Below are 22848 nucleotides of genomic sequence, written 5' to 3' on the forward strand. Positions count from 1 at the left end.
CTGGATATTGAATGAGGACTTATGGTTGTTGAACCTAGTACTGAAAGGACCTTCTGACGTGCTATTAATAATAATGACTTTCGTTTTAACCTCTAAGAATCTGCGCAAAGGGCACTGCGGGACGATACAATATAATACGATGTAAAGGTTACATGAAGGCGTGTAATGAGTAAAGCAACAAAAACAAAAAACAAATTTCTCCAATAGGGGAGACTTTCAAGGGCTGCTCGTAGGCATCCCACAAAATTACGGCCACCCTGACCACTAGGGCAAATGTCCTCCTCATTCTCTTCTCTCAATCTATAGGTGCATATTTAGAGTAAGCCCGTTCACTCGGACCCTGTTTGCCATATTGACCCATTTTCAACAAATTTGCAAGAAGACAGCACTTCCTTCTTCACCCTCAGTTTCCTTTTTCAAATGGAACTTGAAAAAGTTGATGAAGGCTTGGTCGAAGAGGCAGGTATCTGTCTTCAGCCCCTTCAATCTGGTCCATCACACGACCTCTTTCGCTAAAGCGTTTAGCAGTTACGAGCCTAAAATTATCCATTTAGTCCCCTTTGTTCGGATCATTTCGTTGTAGTGCTACCGCTCCTCGAATTCTCCTGATCTGCTAAGAGGCCTCCAAACGGGTCTGACATATAAAGTAAAGCTCTAGGGCAGATCATCCAAACAGACAATTTCACTCCTACTGGGCCTCGTACTTGTTGCCACGTTTCGCTTCCGCTAACTTAACTCTGACATTGCAGCCTTTGTGCTTGAAGAATTAATTGCGATACCTTTCTTGGGTGTCTCTTCGAAGTTTCAATTTTTCTTTCATTCTATTTCTTTCTATCGCTAAGGCCTTACTAAACCTAATTGATTCTACTTTAATCGCCTTTTTCAGGGAAACCACCATTTATTGTTGGTAACTGACTCCTCAACAACCGCTTAACTTATTCGCTAATCAAGTTTCTGAAAGTTTCCTGTAACTGAGTTCCTGCCTACGAAGCTTATCTAGGTTAACTATACAGATCACAAATATGAAGTCTGTGTAGCCGAGGATTTTAAAAAGGACAACCTATGCTATCCTTATCTACAGGCCTACAAAATACTATATCTAGATACGACAGAGATGACCTGTGTGGTTTGCCCTTATTCACATTGGCACATTCGGGAAATCCTGTTGGTACATGTCAGACAATTTGAAACGTCTAAGCAGGTTTGTACCTACCTCTCCCATCAGCTAGTCACACGCAATTCAAACATGGATCCAAGATGGCCCACTAGCACTAAAGAGTGCGAGGTTCCCAGGCAAGCCTTCAGATGCCTAAAGAAATCCGGCTGTTCCATGCTTGTAGGAACATAAGCATCTTCTAGCTGAAAAACACCACTTTCGCTACAGTTCAAATCCAGAGTCATTAACTTACCGTCTGTGCCCAAGATGATCTATATCGTGAGACCCAGACCTTTCCAAAACAATACAGTAGCTCCACCTCTCATTCCCGGTCGACATGGAGAAAGTAAATCTCGCAACCATCGAAAATGGGTATGAGAGATTGTAGATCGGAAATCTTGATCTCTGTGATGGCCACCACAGCTATATCTAGTGACATAAGGTTATTGAGCAGGTGACCTTGTTTCCAACATAACAACAGGCCATAGGTATTCACACATTCTAAGTATGGTTATGTTTGGCAAGAGAAGAAAAGAATGAAAGTAATCACCCAATTTCGTCGGTGGGGCAAGTGTTTCCACGAAAACTTCATTCTCTTCGCATATTTTGTTTGCAGTTTGTAGTAAATTTGTTATATTGATTTTATAATTTCTATGTGAATAGAAGTGTTATGTATTCAGTTAGATCAATGTTTTGTATTGTAGAATATGTTTTAAGTCCTTGTGTCTGTTAATGCCCATGTAGTTGATGATGCTTCGGGAGTGTTGTTGCTGGTCTGGATTGGTATGCATTTTTGTTTGTTGTAATGTTGGCGGTATTTATAGTAAAAGCGATGAGCTGGCAGAAACATTAGCACGCCGAGCGAAATGCGTAACCGTATTTCGTCTGCCGTTGCGTTCTGAGTTCAAATTCCGCCAAGCTCGTGAATTATTATTGAATTGTATTATTTTAATAATGTTACTTGAACTTTTGTTGTGCCATCTTGTTTACAAGCCAACTAGCATTTTCTGAACCTAGTTGGCTTTTTGAATTATTCGTTCCGTCGGGTGGGGGAGGTAACTTTGAATTTTTCAATCGAAAAATTACATATAAAAAATATGGTTTCCAAAATCGAGGCCAATATAAAAATAGTTTCCCACCACTACTTGCTACAATTAACAGAAAATATATATATAACAACAGCAACGACAACAACAAAGAAAAAACATAAATGAAAATATTCATTAGCAATAGAGGCAATATTAATACCAGGAGGTAATATTTATCCCTACTTAAACGTGGATGTTCCGTTAGAACAACTATACTGCGGTAGATACCACGAGAGAAACTCTCATGTCGGTTTTTGGTGTAAAAATGAACTTTTGTCTAAATCGCTAGCAGGGAGATAAATCCTTGTCACTTCCGATGCCGAAAGCACCAAATCACATGATTTCGACCTTCCTTGGTCTTGTCAATGATGGACACTCGATTACTAGATATAGCTCATCTTTCTGCCAGCCATATATAGAAAAACAGTGCCAGAACAGGTGCTGGTGTCGCGATTAGCCAGTGAACTTGTTAAAAAATATATATTAGCGACAGAGGCAGTATTAAAACCAAGAGGTAATATTTATCTCGACTTAAACGTGGATGTTCTGTAAGAACAAGCTATACTGCGGTAGATACTATGAGAGAAACTCTCATATTGACTTTTGGTACAAAAATGGACTTTTGTTTATATCACTAGCGAGGAAAGGAAAAAGAAAGTGAAAGCAACAACACCGCTACACCTCACACCATGACAAAACCCAACAAGAACAGCAGCAGCAATAGTAGTAACAATAGCAGCTGTAGTAGCAAGCAAGGTAAAAAGAACAATGAAACAATGACGACCTTCACCACTGTCCTCACTGCAAAAAAATAGAAGACCACCGCCACTTCTGCTGTCTTCATCGCCACAACAGCAATATCAGTATCATTATGTCACGTCACCAAGAACAACAGCAGCAGCCGTTCAAGAATTTGGACCTGGAGATCTCTATTTCCAGCGACTTCGAGGGCCACCTCCCAGTGGTGTCGGGCGTCAATGAAGAGCCCTCGACTACAACAAGACGACCAAAGTTTTTTTTTTCCAAGGTCTGGGGTCTCCCGCCCCTAAACCCTAGACCATCACCTAATCACCCTTACCCGCCTTGTTGCTTAACAACAACAACAACAACCAATGGCAGCAGTGCCAAGAATAGAAGCATCACAAGCAACAGTACCAACACCAGGAGAGATCCACTCAACAACGATAATAATAATAACAATAGGATAGTATGTACACTGGAAAATATGTAAAGAATACAAAATCAGCGCTCCTGCTTTCTGGTATGAACATCATCCTGAGCTAGTCGTTGAAGGTAAAAATGTCACTATCCTCTGAGATTTTCCAGTCAACACTGACAGAAAAACCCAGGCTAATCGATCAGACATAATTATTAAAGACAGGGAATAAAATACTTGTAGACTAATAGATGTAAGTGTTCCCATTGGTAAAAATATATCTGTCAATGAATTTGACAAGCTAAGTAAATATAAGGACCTGGAAATTGAAATACAAAAGATGCGGCATTTTAAAACGAGAAACGTTCCTGTTATTGTAGATACCCTACGTATGATAAAAAAAAAAGTGGGGATGTCAGAAATATCTGGATAAGATCCCAGGAGAACCATGTCTCACAGAAATCCAAAAGATTGTAATGATAAGTACTGCCAACATCCTTAGAAAAACCCTATCCATTTAAATGTCTGTATTGTATTACATGAAGCTATTTCGCTACTTCCCCTCCTCAAGCTTTCAGTCATACTGTAACATCTCTTGTCCTTCACTCACCCCAGGACACTGGGTATGTCTTAGCAAGTGACTGTAACAAACATGCAGATTAAAAGTAAATAATAATAATAATAATAATCCTTTCTACTAAAGACACAAGGCCTGAAATTTTGTGGGAGGGGACTAATTGATTACATCGACCCCAGTGTTTTACTGGTGCTTAATTTATCGACCCCGAAAGGATGAAAGGCAAAGTCGACCCGGGAATAATAATAATAATAATAATAATAATAATAATAATAATAATAATAACAAAAACTGAGCAAATATAAAGATCTTGAAACAAAAACTGAGCAAATATAACGATCTTGAAATAGAAATGAGCAAAATGTGGAACCTGAAGACTAAAACAATACCCATTGTCATAGGTGCCCTGGGAATGATAGCTAAAGGGGCTAATTGCTACCTAGCTCAGATACCAGGAAACCCCCAAAATGGCAGAAATTCAAAAGATAGTGCTCATGGGAACTGCTCAAATCCTACGCAAAATACTTTCTATGTAATCTCAAGTTTTAAAACAAACATAATTTTCTTATGCTTTCTTAAACATTCTCTAGAACAACACTATGTACAAAACCAAATATATGGCACCCTAGGCATAACACCAACATGAACTTCCAACTTGTTGTCTCTTGAGGTCTCTGGGTGAGACTTGGAGCCAACTTGTATAATGTAAAGCAAAAGTCAAACATAAAATAATAATAATAATGATGATGATGATGATGATGATGCCCTGGCAACAGTAACACAGCAGCAGTTGCAGCAATGGTAGTAACAACAGCAATAATAACGATAGTAATTTTTTTTATTTGCCACAGGGGTGAAAGATGAGGTGGGGGAGAACATTACAAGGACGAACTGCCAAAGAAAAGAAAAAAGGGTGATGGTTTAGATAGAGTCAAGTATGAGAACGACTATAACAAAAAATGAAGAAATGAAGCATCCCAGTAAAAGGATATCCACCTGGTATCAAACAGGAAGCCCACGGATCACAGATATTTTATAATGATGAAGCAAGTGCCCTCTCCCAGATATATTCTCACAATAAAAATATTTATTAGTTGTAATGTTGTCTTCTTCAGAAAAAGAACAAGAGTCAATTCTCATATTCCCTATAATACTTGAACTTTGTGTTGATTTATGAAAGCAATAATGTATAAATATATATTTCTTTACTACCCACAAGGGGCTAAACATAGAGGGGACAAACAAGGACAGACAAAGGGATTAAGTCGATTATATCGACCCTAGTGTGTAACTGGTACTTAATTTATCGACCCCGAAAGGATGAAAGGCAAAGTCGACCTCGGCGGAATTTGAACTCAGAACGTAACGACAGACGAAATACCGCTAAGCATTTCGCCCGGCGCGCTAACGTTTCAGCCAGCTCGCCGCCTATAATGTATAAATATAGTGTGATAATACTGAAAGCCTAAAAGCATGTTTTTCTTGTTTTCGATGTTTATTTTCTCTCTTTATCGGTTCATAATAGCTGCTGTATTGTTGCCTCCCTTCTAACAATACGCCACATTTACGAATATACTGTGTTTATTAAATTCAAGATGTTTATCTGTATACAAAATTTAACCGATATACCATGTTTATCCAAATACCAAGTGTTCTTTGACAACCAAGATAATAAGCAACATGAATGTTGTAAAAACGGTACTAGTTCGTTGGTGTGAACTTCCATCTCTGCCAAAGAAAGAAAATATTTTTATTAGAATAAACTATAGCATAGAGGGGCGTCAATTAAATAAATACCAGTGATATACTAGGGTTTAATAACGATAGTAATACAAGTAACTTACTGAGGTCAAATTTAGTGATATTACTTGATATACTAAAGTAAAATATAGTAATCATAATACTTGTAATATATTGGTTTCAAGTTTTGGCACAAGGCCAGCAATTTTTGGGCAGGGAGTTAGTCAATTACATCGACCCCAGTGCTCAACTGGTACTTCTTTTATCGACCACGGAAAGATGAAAAGCAAAGTCGGCCTCGGAGGAATGTGAATGCAGAACGCAAAGATGAACGAAATGCCACCAAACCTGTTTCCCGGCGTGCTAACGATTCTACATGTTTGCTGCTTTATAACACTTACAGTATAATGGAATAAAATCTACCAATTTGCATTGGTAGTAGGGAGGTAGTGATTCAGGAGGAGATTTGGGCACCTGGGTCCTCTTTCCAGCCTTACAAAGTGGGATAGTTGGTGACAGTAGCTGAAAGCAGGGATTGACGATATCGACTAACACTCTCCCCGCAAAATTATCGAGCTTTTACCTAAATTAGAAAGTATGATGAGTAATTTTATAAGGCAATGAGCTGGCAGAATTGTTAGAGCGTCGGGAAAATGTCTTGCGATATTTCTTCCGGTTATTTACGTTCTGAGTTCAAATCCCATCAAGATCAAGTTTGCCTTTCATCCCTCCGAGGCCGAAATAATAATAATAATAATAATAATAATAATAATCCTTTCTACTATAGAAGACCTGAAATTTTGTGGGTGGGGGAGCTCTGTCGATTATATCAGTCCCAGCGTCCGACTGGTGCCTACTTCATCGACCCCGAAAAGATGAAAGACAAATTACAGGTCGGTAATATTGACTAACCCCTTTAGCTTGTGGCTTTGTGTCTCAGGAATTATTATTTGTAATTACATAGCCAACTTTATCTTATATTTCAAAAAGTAATTAGAACTAAAACTAAATCTTAATTAAAATCGATATTTTGAACATTTATCCATTAAATTTTCGCAATCAGCGAGTGATCTATTATATTTACTAATTGCAGGATGCGTGAGAATGAGAGTGTTGGCGTTTATGGCTTTCCCAACAATTGAAGTTCGGTTGAAAACTCGATTTGCTGGGTGTTAACAACCAACTATACTTTATTACTTGCAAGGTCTCACAGTATCTCTTTCGACTCTCTTGCTCAAATCCCGCCGAGGTCAGCTTCGCCTTCCATCCTTTCAGAATCGATAAAAACTAATCCAAGCCGGTGGATTGGCAGAACTGTAACAACCAGGACAGGATGCTATGCAATATTTGTCATAGTACTTTGAGTTCTGAGTTCAATTCAAGCTATGGTCTGCTTGGTAGTAGACTTAATCCATCACTCATTTTAACACCACTACCTCGTACCCTGGGTGTCTTTATCAGAGTTTGTTCGTTGCAAGCACTCTGGTCAAGTCTCCTGTTTAAGGATGCATTCTTCAAATCCACCAGTTTTGGTGGCCCAATAAAGCATCAAGGACAATGCCTTTCCTCCTATCGAAAAGATAAAAACAAAATGGGAAAACAGAAACCAACAAATGTCATACCTGCTCTTGCTTCGAATACTGTAGACGTGTCCGGAACTTTGATAGCCAAATAGATCAGAAGTAGTCAACATATACAGCTCCCCTAGGAAAGAGAGAGAGGGGAAATAATAGTAACAAGTTATTGTTTTTGTTGTTGTGTGGCTAACTTTTGCCCTACTTGAGGAGACTTATTATCAAAATATTTCTAGGCATGACAACCCCGTTTAGTGTTCAGGAATAGAGTGTCAGAAATGACACCAGTACGAAGTGAACTTTTTAGCTATACAGCCATACCTGCACCCATTTAATATGGCGTTTAGTGGGGTTAGCAGTAAAGGTGAAGCAAAGAGGAAAAGCAGGGAACAAATGGAGCAGATGCCTTAATACAAGGAAGAAGGGGAGCATATCTGATATTTTTTCATGCCTCCGAGACTAATGAAAAAAAATGGAGGACATTATCATTAGACCGAAAACCTGGACACTGCTAACATTTCCTATGGGTCACATGACGATGTTAAACTAGGAGATAGATTAAGTCTATTCCTCAAGAAGAGGAACGGCATCCCCGAGGCACTTCTACAAATCTCCCAGTTGCCAAATCTCAATGAAATGGCATTAGAAGATCCAAAGCTATGGTTGATTCACAATTTCACGATGCCGCGCAGCTGAATAGAACCCGAAACCATATAGTAATGAAGCGAACTTCTTAACCTCATGACCATGCCTGTGCCTATGAAAGAATGCTTACCATTAAGTCTAGTACTCTTTTAGCGGATGCTGTCTGTAATATTTGAGTATTGCTGCTTCGTTGTCCATAATACGTGGGCAGTGCTTCTGTCCACAATCAACTTCGGAAGTCAGCCTGAAAGTATTACTCTTCGTTTACACCCAATAATATGTTTGACAACGAAGAATATCGTTGAGAAAATTCGTTTCTATATAGGATATCAAAAGGAAAAAATTATCTATGATGTATTACCTTCAATGTCCTCTCCAAACGACAATATGTACTGATTTTTCTGTGCTTCACTGTTGTTAGATTCGCATTTGATGCTTTCACAATAGGTAAGTTTGCTTTCTGACCAGTGGCCTGTGGGCATTTCATTCAAGAGGAACAGATCTCTGTAAAATCAAAACAATTATACACATATATACCCATTTTCTGAACTTCTCCCACCATCAACACTACCTAGACTACTTCCCTTGCTGCATAGAGGTCGTCTATATTGCTTCATTAATTCTTGAAGTAATCATCCTAGGTGATTTCACTGCTCACAAACTCCCATAGACTCTCACACGCATTCCATATTAATGCAGTCAGTGGAGAAACCGAATATTTCTCAATTCTCAACCACCTACATCATCCTTAACACCCATCACTGCCGAGACATAAGATACTCCAAACACTACCGATATCTTTCTCACGGATGTTTTTCGATCCAACCTCTACCAGAATAAAACCGTCTTTACAGCTATCGCACCGTCCGACTACAGCCGTTTCGCAATTACTCCAAAGTCCTGGATCAAGTACGGATTATTATTGTTCTCTAACCCCAGAAACTTATCGGAGTTGATTAAGACCACGCAGTACTAACATGGATGTCCATGAATATTTTTACTCAAGTTTGCTTGCAACAAGGTATTTGTTGCACAACCTCTTATGCTGGAAGATTTCAACAGTCACCCTTAAAAGGTCTGAGTAAAGACTGGCTTGCTAAACGAAAAACGAACATTGCTGATCATTGCACTCAACACTTTCCTAACTTCAAAACATCATGTTCATATTTCATTGCTAAGTTACTCTAAATTTCAATCTGATAGTTGACAAATTTGTATTTGAATAATTACGAGACTTACTTAACCAGTGAAAAGGATATTCTGAATTTTTTAAAACTTTTTACTGGTAAAAACTGAAGGGATTTAACGTATTATAAAGGGATTTAAGGTATTACATATAATTTAATTTGAAAATTAATTTTGTTAGACTATACATTATTTAATAATTAGGTGGTATTTTTATCACGTAGTATTACATTTAAGTAATTTATTTTGGTCAACTATATTATTGAGTGAAATATTAAATCTATAGATACTACATATATATTAATAATATAGTTAGTTTATATAATGTGTTTGTGTATATTTGAACCATTTCCTATTTTTGATTCCAGTATCTATGACTTGTACTAGCATTGTGTATATTAATTAAGACGCTAAGACCTATTTTTATACATTTAAATCCAATTATATTAATTTAATCGATATGCTTAGTAACGTTGTTTGTTTATCAATATTATTTGGATTTTGTATTATATTTAGTTTGATTGTTGTTATTATTATTATTGTTATTGACTGGATTTGTAGTGGAATGTCGGTTGTAGTTGAATGTCTTCATAGTGTAATGTTCATTTGTTCTACTTTTTTTCGTACGTTTCTTTAATTCATGGGGCTTAGATATTTGTCGTATTTTTTATTAGTAAATAGTTTTCGCCATTTTCATAGATAACTTATTCTATTTGTATACACTAAGTCTTCACGCGTTTAATTTTTATAAACACTAAGACCTATATATTTTTCACGTTTAAAATTCAGATATATTATTTTCATCAACAAGCTAAGTAACGCTTTTTGCTTATAAATATTATTTGGCTTTTGAATTATATTGGGTTTGATTATTATTGTTATTATTATTGTTGTTTGAATATTATTATTTTTATATATATTGATTGTTATAAGTTATGATAGTTATTAATTATGATATCTATTTATTTAGAATGCTTTATTATTATTTTTATAAAGGGATTTAACGTATTACATATAATTTAATTTGAGAATTAATTTTGTTAGACAATACAGTATTTAATAATTAGGTGGTATATTTATCAAGTAGTATTACATTTAAGTAAATTAGTTTTTATATTAATTGATATTTTGGTCAACTATATTGAGTCTACCAAATTCACTCACAAGGTTCGGGGCTATAGTAAAAGACACTCGCCCAAAGGTGTTACGCAGTGAAGTTAAACCCAAGGCCATGTGGTTGGGAAGCAAACATCTTACTACACAGCTATGCCTTCTTATTGAAGTAAAAACATTTTAAAATTCATAAAAACAAAAAAAAAAGGAAAAAATACCTACATATTGAGAAAGTCGCCAAAAATATATTTTCCATTTAAGTGCGGTATTTTGCGCCCTCTGTATACATAGCCGCCAATAATAACTTTACGATTATAACTATGTTTGTAGGTAGCTATCGGGAAGATTTCATTTCCTGTGGAATGGAAGAAGGGAAAGAAAGAAACCAGAATTTAGTACAGTATTATCCATACAATTTCAAAGCAAGGTGATTAAATTATACTAATGTGTCCATCTGTTCTAATTTAATTAAATTCTATGTCTTTGTGCGGCCGAAGATTGCTCTGCATTTTAAATTGATGTAATGATTGCATTGTTCAGTTAAATGGAGTTGCATGAAACGATCGTACTGGATTACCACTGGATATCCTTGGTGCTTATTTTGATATATGTATGTATGTATGTATGTATGTATGTATGTATGTATGTATGTATGTATGTATAATTACGGTGACTAACAGCAGTTTAAAAACAACAAGGAAATAATACTCACTCCACCTAGCATACTAATCTAATGCATCTCGCTAACGGGGGAGAGGGTTTTCTCCCCTGTCAATACAAAGAGACCCTGTGCTTTTTTGTGGCTGAGTCGTAGACTACTATTTCTAGCAATGCTGGTGCTTACTGCACCCTTCTCACTCTTAGTGATAGTGAATTGTATATATATATATATATATATATATATATATATACACGAATGGGCTCTCAATTATAGACTAGAACAAAGATTGCTAGAATTTCTTTCAACAACATTTTTAAGGCAATTCAAAACACTCGCAGCTGAAGTTTAGGCTTAAGGCACTGAACAGCCAAACATCCTTCAGAACATAACCTAATTTAATATTTCTGTAAGATAAGATGCCAATGATAGTACTTCGTTGTCAGCGACTCGGTTCCTCGCTATATCTCGAATGACACAAATGGAAACATGTAATGTACCAAAAAATTACGGTATTTCCATATTTTGTTCTTCTATTCAGCTACGAACACAGTGAACCCTGCTCCTAGCTGTATGGCTGCATATAGAATATGTAATGCAGCGAAAAAAAAATCGCTAACAATGGCGTTTCATGTGAAAACTCCGTTTTAAAGGCGAATAGTGAATCTATCGGACTTCTTCCTGTTGTCTCCGAACGATCCGACTAATTCTAGTATTAAAGAGATATTTTCTCTGGTTAGGGCTCATTTTATGAGCCCTAACCAGAGATCTACATTCAGTCGACATGGCAATCTATGAACACCCTATCCTCGTTACTAAGTGCCTTACCGTATCGACTCCTCATTCGCCCACGTACATCATCTTTGACTCTGAGAGCAGTGGCGATGTGAAGTTTATTCGGCTTAAGTAGATCGTTCGTGTTCGCCACAAGCGCATCAAACCAATCCCCAGAAAATTTATCACTCGCAAAAAGTGACACTTTAAATATTGATCAGATTCATCAAAAAGATAATCAAAAGTATGTTGCGACTATTGTTGATTTGCCCATCACCGGAACAAACATTCCAAGTCACCTCAACAGTTGTAGTAAAGCTTTACATTGATCAACCTTTCGAGTTTCTTCTAAATTAAGTTGTCAAAAAGCGGTAGGAACTCTGAGAATCTAAACGAGGGCTTAAGTCTAATAATTACACCAATTTAAGGATCGACAAATAATCGTTAATAATAATAATAATATATCTCGATTAGGATTAATCGTATCGATATTTTTAAGTAATTGTTTCTAGGTCAAGTTTGAGGATTACAATGGTGACTTCAGAATATCCACATGTTGTGACGACTGCGTCACGCGCTGTTTAGTACCAAGCTAAGCTGGACGGGCGCAAATTTCGAATAGAGTTGACAGGAGAGCGATGACAAGTACACTTTCGAGTGGAATCCACTCTGTTGCAGATCAGTGCTTTGAGGATAGCTTTCTCCTACCAAGCAATACGCATGACCGTATAAAGGACCATATAAAGGGAATTGTCTTCCCTTCTGACTAAAAGATAAAAAAGCAGACAACCAGACAAGGAGATACCTTCTTTAAAATGTTGTGTGCGAAGCCAAACGATTGCAAGATCAGACGTCACAGGAAAGGATATCATCGCTTAATTTGGGGGTAAAAATAGGTCTTAAAAAAGCCAGTTGTTCAGACAATTCTAAACAGTCATCCGAAAGGTCTTGCAAACGTTTGCTTTGTAAGTATGTATTTTCTCTTCTGTTCTTAATTATTTGAAATCTTCATCTAAGGAAGGAGCTGGTTTCTAACAAAGATATGTAACGAAATGTAAATATCTTCTCTGCACTGTTTGGGTGCAAGAAGCAATCACTTTCCGTTGCTTTTTAATAATCCAGATTCTACCAGTCAAAGAAACACAAAACGCAGACGTAAAAAATAGATATACTTTATTGTCTTATACCGGTGAGAAATAAGTGGTATATCTGATATCCTTGGTTCTGGGCGCGCAAGGCTGAAAGTTAATCGCTTGTAAGATTTTACAATGTTCAGCCGCTAAAAACAAAACGGGTTAAAGATGGCCGCGGAAAAATGAAGACGATGTTGTCTGCAACAATTTGGTTAAAGTCTTCAGCCGACTGCTATCAAATACGGACAGAGAGAAAATATACGTCTGCTTGTATCAAAGGCCTTCTGCTGTCTCTACTGTCTCTGCTGGACGCTAATAGTCAAGGTTTTTGCGTTCCCTTGCCTCTTTTCTAAGGGTCGCTTTTCCTAGCCAATCAGCTAATTCCACGATAGCAATATTCCCTCTTCTGGTGATGAAAACACGCGCGAATCAGAAAAGGGCGTTGTGCGCGCGCGCTGTTGTATAGCGTCACTACAGATACAAAGCTCATCTTTGGAACGTATGTAACAAAAGCTTATTTACATTTTGAACTTTAGATAAGTCTTGCATATTTTTACTGTTCTGTTTACAGATTGCATTTGTAACGTGCGAGTTGGCTGGTTGATTTCTTTTATAAAAAAAAACCATAGCATTTCCACATTGTCCCGTAGGGTCAAGGGTGAGATGTCCGAGAAGGTGCTATATATACACGTGACTAGATAGGCAGGTAAAACTAATTATAAAAGCATGGTACATGTTTCCAACCCATACTTGCTCAAGAGTAACGGCTGACTGTACTGTATAGTACTTTACGTTTAGTACAAAAAATAATAAAACAAACGAAATCTATATGAATAGGTAACACCACAATGTAATCTATAAACTTTCAGTTTATCGAATGCGAGTCACGGTTTCGATTCCTTGCTGAAATCTTTGCGAATGGGCAGCAGAGTCTCAGGCATTCCCTTTATGTATTTCAAACTCCAAAACCAAGTAAGAATGTATTAATATACTCACTAATTGTTTCTGAGTTACAGACACGATTTCGTCGACACCGATGTCCCTCTCGTAAATTCCATCCATAATTTCCTTCTTTATATATAATGTTGATTTCTTCAAACATTTGATCACCGACATCTCCACAAAAGATACGACCACGGCCAGTTCCTGAAACAGTAGTAATTAATGCTTTTAATATTGCATAAAAAATTAAAAAAAAAAAATCCCCGCTTGTAATTTTTCTCCAACCATACTATTGACATTTCACAACGACACCCCGTCTACATTTTAGCACCACCAGACCATTGTCCTTATTATTTTACTAATGAACATCATCTATATTTTGCTGTCCACTATAATCACTGACACTGCTCAACACTTCTTTTCTATTGCCCTCAATTCACTATGCCATTAACAATGGTTTCAAATTTTGACACAAGTTCAGCAATTTCGTGGGTAGGGATAAGTCAGTTACACTAACCCCAGTACTCAACTGGTACTTATTTTATCGACTCCGAAAGGATAAAAGGCAAAGTTGACTCCGGTGGAATTCGAACTCAGAACGCAAAGGTGGACGAAATGCCGCTAAGCATTTCGCCTGGCGTGCTACGGATTCTACCAGCCTGGTTGTTGACAGATTTTGCTAATCTATACGCTGTTCTATCTGGATTGGGCGGGCGTTGTGACCTTGAGCAAAACACTTCATTTCACGTTACTCCAATCCACTCAGCTGGCAAAAATGAGTAATCGTGCAACGGGCCGGCGTCCCGTCCACGGGTTAAATATATATACACACAACGGAAACCAGGAAACCGGTCCTTATGAGTCCATAGGGCTCGCAATGGATGCCTTACTATAAATATGACCATGAGAAGATTTGAGTCCTAAAAGCAATGATTAGGTTTAATTTTACGAGGTTACTTGACAGAGGGACCTTCTGTAAAAAAGCGTAGGGTGTGTCAAATCGATTATCTGTTAGAGCATTATATTTGGTATGTCTCAGTAATTGATATAATCTGTGAGAGCGTTATATTTAATTTGTCAGTAATTTATAAAAAAAAACGGTAAAAATTCAATTCAGCGTGATTTCAACTCGGAATTATCAGTCAAGAGTATTTAACATACAGCTTCATTTACTGTTTATATATAATTTTTAGTTTTCAATTTACCAAAGCTTCTTATCACCAACAAATAGTCAATGCTTACCGGTCAGTGGATCACCTTGGTCGACGCTACACCTCCAAGAATTTTTAATGCCCAAAGCATAAATCTCTGGTGTGGCATCACTTGTGTTGATGAAAGGGTTATCTGTGGGTATGCTGTATAACCGATCAGCTGATGGGACGTCCACATTTATTCGAAGTATTTTCCCAACAAATGTGCTCCTTACAAAAAGAGAAACAAAAAGGGAAAAGAAAGAAAAATCACTTTATTGTTGTTGCATAGTAAATTGTTTGTACTACGCTGTTTCGCTCCCCACCCCTGCTAGTTATGTTAGATACCTTAGTCACTAGAGGAAGGACTGCGCCAATGACCTTTTAAGGAGTTCTAAGATTAGTGGAAGAAAGGGAAGAAATTAACTTCAGACTCGACACGTGTCTCGAATTCTTGGAACAGAATGAACTCTGTTAAAAGTAAGCAATACCCAATGCCACTGATTACGTTTACCATCCAAGAAGAGAAACAGCCGTTTCAACGACTTTCTTTATAGCTTCTGCAACTAAATGTCACTCACATGGCTTTGATCGATTCGAAGCTAAGATAGAAGACACTTTCCCAAGGTGCTGCAAAATGGGAGCGAACCCCAAATCACGTATTTTCAAAGTGAACTTGCAAACACAGCCATGCCTACTCCCATGTTATCGTTGAATCTGTGTTCGTATTATTTATAACTCTTAAAGAGAAGAAAATGAAAACTGATTGCTGTAGACACAAGACTTACATGTTTTGAGCTAAATGTGTCCAATGACCAAATCCTGATCCTACAGATACATAAAGTAGACCATCTGTACCGAATAAAATCTGGAATAGAAACAATAAACAGCTTAGAAATTTAACATGTTTATAGGCATTATGTAGAATAAATGTATAGATTATGCAGTGATCAAGTATTGGAAATTTAGTTTATACATTAAATCTGAATAATGGCGGGCATATAAAGTTTGAAAATTACTTCACAAATTAATGTTGCTACGTATTAAGATTACAGTAATGTAAGTTAGTGCTGAAAGATTTGAAGTTCCGAATGGGGGAGGAAGGTGCGAGTGAATTAGAATAAAATGGTTTTATATTGCATTAAAGAGCAGGCACATGCAACTAATACCTTCCTTTGGAAAAGAATCAAAATAAATATAACTCTCGTATCCCTGTACAGCAAGCTAAATTCAATGAATGTTTTCAAGATATCAGTTTCTGCATCAAATAGCTAGCTAATAGGACCGTATGGCGAACAATCTTCAGTTTCCGCATCTGCCTTACGTGACAATAGTGGAGTCGCAATGGCCCAGTGGTTAGGGCAGCGGACTCGCGGTCATAGGATCGCGGTTTCGATTCCCATACCGGGCGTTGTGAGTGTTTATTGAGCGAAAACACCTAAAAGCTCCACGAGGCTCCGGCAGGGGATGGTGGTGATCTCTGCTGTACTCTTTCACCACAACTTTCTCTCACTCTTACTTCCTGTTTCTCTTGTACCTGTATTTCAAAGGGCCGGCCTTGTCACTCTCTGTGTCACGCTGAATATCCCCGAGAACTACGTTAAGGGTACACGTGTCTGTGGAGTGCTCAGCCACTTACACGTTAATTTCACGAGCAGGCTGTTCCATTGATTCGGATCAACCGGAACCCTCGTCGTCGTAACCGACGGAGTGCTTCCATTACGTGACAATACAACAATCGACGAACAAAATGCAAACACTTTCACAAACTTCAAGAGACAAAATTAAGTTTCGCCGAATTCAGCATCACCATAATCATCCACCCGAGATACAGTAGTACTGCTAGTAAAATAATCGTTGACTTCTCTAAAAGAAAACGTATCTCACAAGGCAAAATTAAAAAAAAAGATTAAGTTTCACAAAGACATCTGAAGAAACCACTCTGATAAACACAAGAAGCAATTAATTACAGGGATCTTTTACAACTAGTAGTAACTCTTAGTATCACAAGACTACACAAAGAAATGAAAACGAAAAGCACCACCCCCATAAAAATGCAGTAAAATGCGATATAAAGTAGTTGACAGAATGAACAATTCTAACAACAGTAACACCCCACTAGAAATTTACAATAGTATCTTCAAATAACATCCTCACGAAAGTTATTTGAAGATGTTATCTAACAAGTATATTTCCAAATCATCTAGAATTTGAAATTTTCTACATGAAATGCCACAAGCATCCACCCTTTCACCTGCTCTTTTTGATTTATACCTGCACGACCTTTCGCTAAAATTCGCTCGTTGACGAACCAGGACAGACATGTATTACTCGATCCCCATCAGATGTGTGCGGTTTTCCATCTGTATTTTGCTCAGCTGTTCGGGCAAAGTTTGTCGATTCCAGATATGGCTCCACATAAAGTGCTTACAGCTAGGCTTGCCAAAATTACGCTGTCGTCCAGGTCTAGTGTTGAATTGCGGGGATTTTGTTGAGCAGTTGTTGTGCATAGGATAGATTCAGTTATCGCCAGAGTCCCTCGTGAGATTTGCCTCATTTTTGACTGGGAAAAGTAGGCAGCTTTCCTTCATCCTGCAAGTGTGTATCGGTCATTACTAAAAAGACTGAAGTTAGATACCGGCATCGGTCAAGTTCTCAACTACTTCAAGTTTCAATTAGCAAGGAAGGTGAGAGGGAAGGGCGAGGCTGCTCTCTAATTTGGTGAAAGGTGATTGAGAGTGGCAAACATGACCGGAGTGAATACGTCTACCTTCAGTATGCGCCCGTTGGCCGGAGAAGACAGTTGGGTGCGGACTGTTACCTTTCGTAGTCAAGATAATCCTGGATGTTTGAGTATTCTTTAATTGGCTTCAGACAGTAGTGTCCCAACCCATAGAGAACATTTCTTTGTTGAAATTATATTGTTAGCTAGTGTTACTTTCGTACACGTTGCTTAATCTAGGTTGTTTTGTATCTCAACTTTGTTTTGTTCCTAACATTTTGGGACCTTTTACTCATCCCTTAGAGCATTGGTCAAATTGTCTTGGGGTGTTTGTTTTGGCTCTTTATGTTCCGAGTTCAAATTTGGCCAAAGTTAATTTTGCCTTTCATCTCTCTGGGTTTGATGGTATCCACTAATTCGTCCCTTCAAAACTACAGGCCTTGTGTCTAAATTAGAAACCATCAAGGACCATGTATTGGTAGAATAATTAGTGTGTCTTGAAAATATCGTGGTAATTTTTCTAGCTTTTTTATATACCGAGTTTAAATCCAGCCGTGGGCAATGCTGCCTCTCATCTTTTCGGGTTCGATAAAACAAAGTACCAATCACATACAAGGGTTGATAGTATCGACTACACCCCTCCTCTCAAAATTGCATTTGATTTAGAAACCATTTTGGCCCTTTACATTCTAAGTTCAAATGCCGGTGAAATTTTGCTTTCATCCCTCAACCGTCATAGTGTCAGACATTAGGCACATCAAGATGATCGGCACTACTCTAAGGAACTGCGGGGAGGTGACAGGATAAAAAAAAGTTTCAACCAAGAAAAATCAGTGGGCCTGCAACTCGGCTCAGGCAGAGGTAGGTCAATACTATCCCACAGTGTCGTGGGGCGCTGAACGGACAGACGGACCAGTTAAATTGGTCGGAGTCTGATTTGGTTTTGCTCTCCAAACTGCGAACTGAGACGAGGTGACAAGCAAGGTGGCTAATTTCTTCCAGAAATGGTCCGAAAGAAAGCTATCCCTGAAAGGTCAAGCAGAGGTAGTCAATTTTTACATTGACCCCGTCTTTTCTCCAACTGACTGTTGATCCTGACCCTAATTGACATCTAACTGACTGAAGCGCCTGTCTTTCGCTTTCTGTGGAAGGGATGCGTTACTCTAGCCAGGCGCCCCATTTTTTTTTTTTTTTGTTTTATTAACACCCGCTGAAGGGAGGACTTGGCAAACCGTGGCTAATTATGCGCAGATATGCACTAAGGCTGCAATACCTTCAATAATTCCTTGACGGCGAAACGGGTTTTGCTACAGTTTGTCTCTTCGATATAGCTACAACCCTAAGTAAAGCAAATACTAGATCAGGGCGCTTGACATCTGGGATGTTAAGCGTTCACAGCCCTCTGCTAGTTGGACAATGCGGTCGGTGGAAGTTCCACCTTAGCGATCTATAATGGCAGATAGTAAGCGACGGTTTTATTGTGGAAGCGCTGGGCATCTACGAAAATCAAATGGCTGGACTATTCAGGAGGACTTTCAAGCCTGCACCCATGGGTAATTTCCAGAAATCTCTGGTCTAGCAGTACTACTGAGGAGTATTGGTGGAAGTGTTGTTAGTCGAGTTTATCCGAGATGAGCCCAGGGTGACGAAATTGTTCTGCGCGCACTCGTCCAGTGCCCGAGTTATGTCAAACACATGTTTCCACATGTAGGACGAATCTAGTTAATCAGCCGAGTCAGTAATGGAGATCGTTCCGCTACTTTCTTTTGGCCAGAAGATACAGGCACAGGTTGTGCAGTAGACCAGACTGAAAAGGTTGAAAACAGACACCTTCCTCTTTGGCCAAGCCCCCTTCAACTATTTCAAGTTTCACTAGAAAAAAAGTTAAGTGATAAATTAGAGAGAAGTGCTGCCTTTCAGACAGACAGATGACAGGGCGAGCAGGGTCCAAGTGGACGAGCCCACTCGGAGCATGCACCTGTAGATTAAAGAAAGATAAGACAAAAGGCACTTATCTTTGTAGCCAGGGTGACCGTGGATTTGTGGAGTGTCCACGAATAGTGCTCGGACGTCTCCTTCTTTTGGAGAATTACACATTCTTTGCAATTTATTATTTCTTTCTTCCAGCTCTTTTACATGTTCTTTTATGTCATCCAACATTGTATCGTCCAGTATTGTTCTCAAATGTTTGTGAACCATAAAGAAAACATTATTATTATTATCATTATTATTATTATTATTATTATTATTATTATTATTATTATTATTAAGGCGGCGAGCTGGCAGAATCGTTAGCACGCCGGGCAAAATGCTTAGCGGCATTTCGTCTGCCGTTACGTTCTGAGTTCAAATTCCGCCGAGGTCATCTTTGCCTTTAATCCTTTCGTAGTCGATTAAATAAGTACCAGTTACGCACTGGGGTCGATGTAATCGACTTAATCCGTCTGTCTGTCCTTCTTTGTCTCCTCTGTGTTTAGCCCCTTGTGGATAGTAAAGAAATAGGTATTTCGCCCGTCGCTATGTTCTGAGTTCAAATTCCACCGAGGTCGACTTTCCTTTTCATCCTTTCGGGGTCGATAAATTAAGTACCAGTTGAACATTGGGGTCGATGTAATCTTATCATCCCCTCCCTCAAAATGGCTGCCCTTGTGGCAAAATTTGAAGCCATTATTATTATTATCATCATCATCATCATCATCATTATTATTACTACTAACCCTATCGCCCTACCGAAGACTTAGTCATTGGCTCAACTGTAACTTAAACTTGATACCATCAGCGTATATTAATCCCCTGTTTAACATCATTAAAAAAAACTCTACTAAAAATATATATATATTTCTTGTTTTGTTTTTTGTTTTCTGATTTTTTTTTTTTTTCTCTCGTAACAATACTCGAGTGAGAGGTTTAAACTATCTGAAGCAATCACTAAAGGAATAAAATATGAAATAAAGAAAGGTTTTCTTTTATATTTCTTACCTGTCCACCGTTTTCCTGGCTTCGTCTCTGACGTGGAATCATTACAATTATCTCTTCAGAAGTCACATTTTCCAGTTGGTTGTCTAAGAAACGGAACTGACTAATTACAGCTGATTCATGTCCTGCGGCTATGTAATAAACGTAAAGTTTTTTATTACTTTTAAACTGCGGGTGGGTTGTCACGGACATCAAACCACGCTCGTCAACCGGTCGCTCTTTATTGTAAGCGACTCTATTAGACAAATCCAAAATTTTCTTCTTCCTTGGTAACTGACGCTGTAATTCTTCGGATTGATTGGCTGCGCCTGTATTTCCGTATATGTAGTGGTAGATCCGTCCATCCTGCTCTGCTACTAGGAACGATTCTCTATCGATTGAAACAAATGCTATAGGTTTCCTTAGTTCACCTGCGTGGATTTCCTTTAAGCAGAGGCACCGATCGTGCTGTAGTTCTTTTAATGAAACACCACATACCGCGATCGATTTAGCGAACAAGCTGCTGGATATAATTGTAATAGCAGTGTTAATAATGTTAATAATTGCAACAATAGCAGAAGAGGTAGTAGTAGCAGCAGCAGTAGTAGTAATAGTAGTAGTAGTAGTAATAGTTGGACTAAAACCACTGACCGATTCAGAAAGCATGGTATTTGTTGATGGAATTACACAAAATGAGTCAATTTGCTATCTGTGAGATTTGGGGGTAGAGGAAACTTGAAACATACCCTAAATGTGAACCCCTATGATGATAAGCGATCAATATGTCAATTATTGATGTGTGTTCTGTGTTCAATAAAATAGCGCTGAACGGCTTTCTATATTTACTCCGTTACCATGACAACAGAATTAGAAGGAATGGTTTGGGGGGAGGGGCATGGCTGGATGAACAGCACTGGATGGACTCAGTTGAAAAAGGAAAAGATGATAGTTTCAAGCAGACAGTTACTGATGATGTTGGCAAGCCTGTAACCAGTCCTTAGGCAAACAGATGTTGTTGTCGTCGTCGTCATCGTCATTGTTGTTACTGATTCGCCTTTGGCAAAGTCTTGGTAATTCAGACGTTGTTGTTTAACCCCTGGTCAACCGCAGTTCAAACAGACACAAAGAAGTTCCAGCCTTGACCATCACAACTTTTAATCACATGTAGTGTATCGAGAATAACATTATCCTGCATTTCCTTCCTTCTTTCATTTTCTTTTTAAAAAAACAGCCAAGGTAGTTTGAAACAGATTTGGCTGCTATTTCTAACAGCCTGAGACTACCACGCAGAAATACACCTGTTATGTAGCAATTCGTGCGTCATATGCAACGGGAGGTTTCCTCAGATCGTGACCGGCATAACATCATATGGAAAACTTGCAACTTTGTTTACAGAAATTGTAAACATAAATAAGCCGTCTTTCTGCATAGGCACACAGGCCAGTTGCCCGGATGCCTCACGAATCTAGGGGCCCAATTCTAATTTACGTAAGCTAACTTGTGGCTAATATAAAAAAAAAACTATAGGGCCCAGTACATTGTATTGCCCACGGGTCTATAATGCTATAAAGACACCCGTACGTATACCCATGCATGCATACATACATACATACACACACACATATATGTATGTGTGTGTATATATATATATATATATATCCTTAAATCCTTAAAAATGTTTTAGCCCGAAGGCCGCGGCCATGGTGGGGCACCACCGATATATATATATATATATATATATATATATATATATATATATATATATAGAAGAAATCGGGATGATAAAGGAAGAAACAGTTACGTCATGAACTCCATTAGCTTACAGATGTTTCTGCTATAGGGCGCAATGCGCTCATATTTGAGTACTTGAGTATATGTGTATGTGAGTGTATGTATGTGTATATATCTATACCAATATTATATTATATTATATTATATTATATTATATTATACTACATATATATATTATATTATAGACAGACAGGTAGGTAGGTAGGTAGGTAGGTAGATAGATAGATAGATAGATAGATAGATAGATAGATAGATAGATAGATAGATAGATAGATAGATAGATAGATAGATAGATAGATAGTTATATTATATTATATATATTGTGTGTGTATGTAGTAAAGCTCATATGTCGTCTTTTGTTATGTTCTCCATGGGCCATATGTTTGGTTGAAGCTATCAATCAACGAAGTCGATTGAATTCAACGTATACGAAATGCCAACAGACCGGT

At 38.1% G+C, this 22848-nt stretch overlaps 1 protein-coding gene across 1 annotated transcript; it reads right to left on the reverse strand.

Annotated features, from left to right (window-relative positions):
- Nucleotides 1-5462: 5462 nt before the first annotated feature.
- On the reverse strand, nucleotides 5463-22215 carry LOC115214214 (HHIP-like protein 1). Its single transcript, XM_029783324.2, has 8 exons — nucleotides 20633-22215; nucleotides 15720-15799; nucleotides 14984-15162; nucleotides 13796-13945; nucleotides 10457-10589; nucleotides 8298-8440; nucleotides 7340-7421; nucleotides 5463-5705 (listed from the first exon to the last, which is right to left on the reverse strand). Exons 1-8 carry the CDS (start codon nucleotides 21272-21274, stop codon nucleotides 5612-5614), a joined length of 1503 nt encoding a protein of 500 aa, XP_029639184.1. The 5' UTR covers nucleotides 21275-22215; the 3' UTR covers nucleotides 5463-5611.
- Nucleotides 22216-22848: the final 633 nt, after the last annotated feature.

Source organism: Octopus sinensis, linkage group LG7 (assembly GCF_006345805.1).
Source record: "Octopus sinensis linkage group LG7, ASM634580v1, whole genome shotgun sequence".
NCBI lineage: Eukaryota > Metazoa > Mollusca > Cephalopoda > Octopoda > Octopodidae > Octopus > Octopus sinensis.

Excerpts from the sequence above, each read along its gene's own strand:
- LOC115214214 (XM_029783324.2), bottom strand. The coding sequence starts at position 21,274 with ATGCTTTCTGAATCGGTCAGTGGTTTTAGTCCAACTATTACTACTACT. Across the intron at positions 13,946-14,983 it reads CCAAGGTGATCCACTGACCG|GAACTGGCCGTGGTCGTATC; the intron begins GTAAGCATTGAC and ends CTACTGTTTCAG. Across the intron at positions 5,706-7,339 it reads AGTATTCGAAGCAAGAGCAG|AGATGGAAGTTCACACCAAC; the intron begins GTATGACATTTG and ends TTTCTTTGGCAG.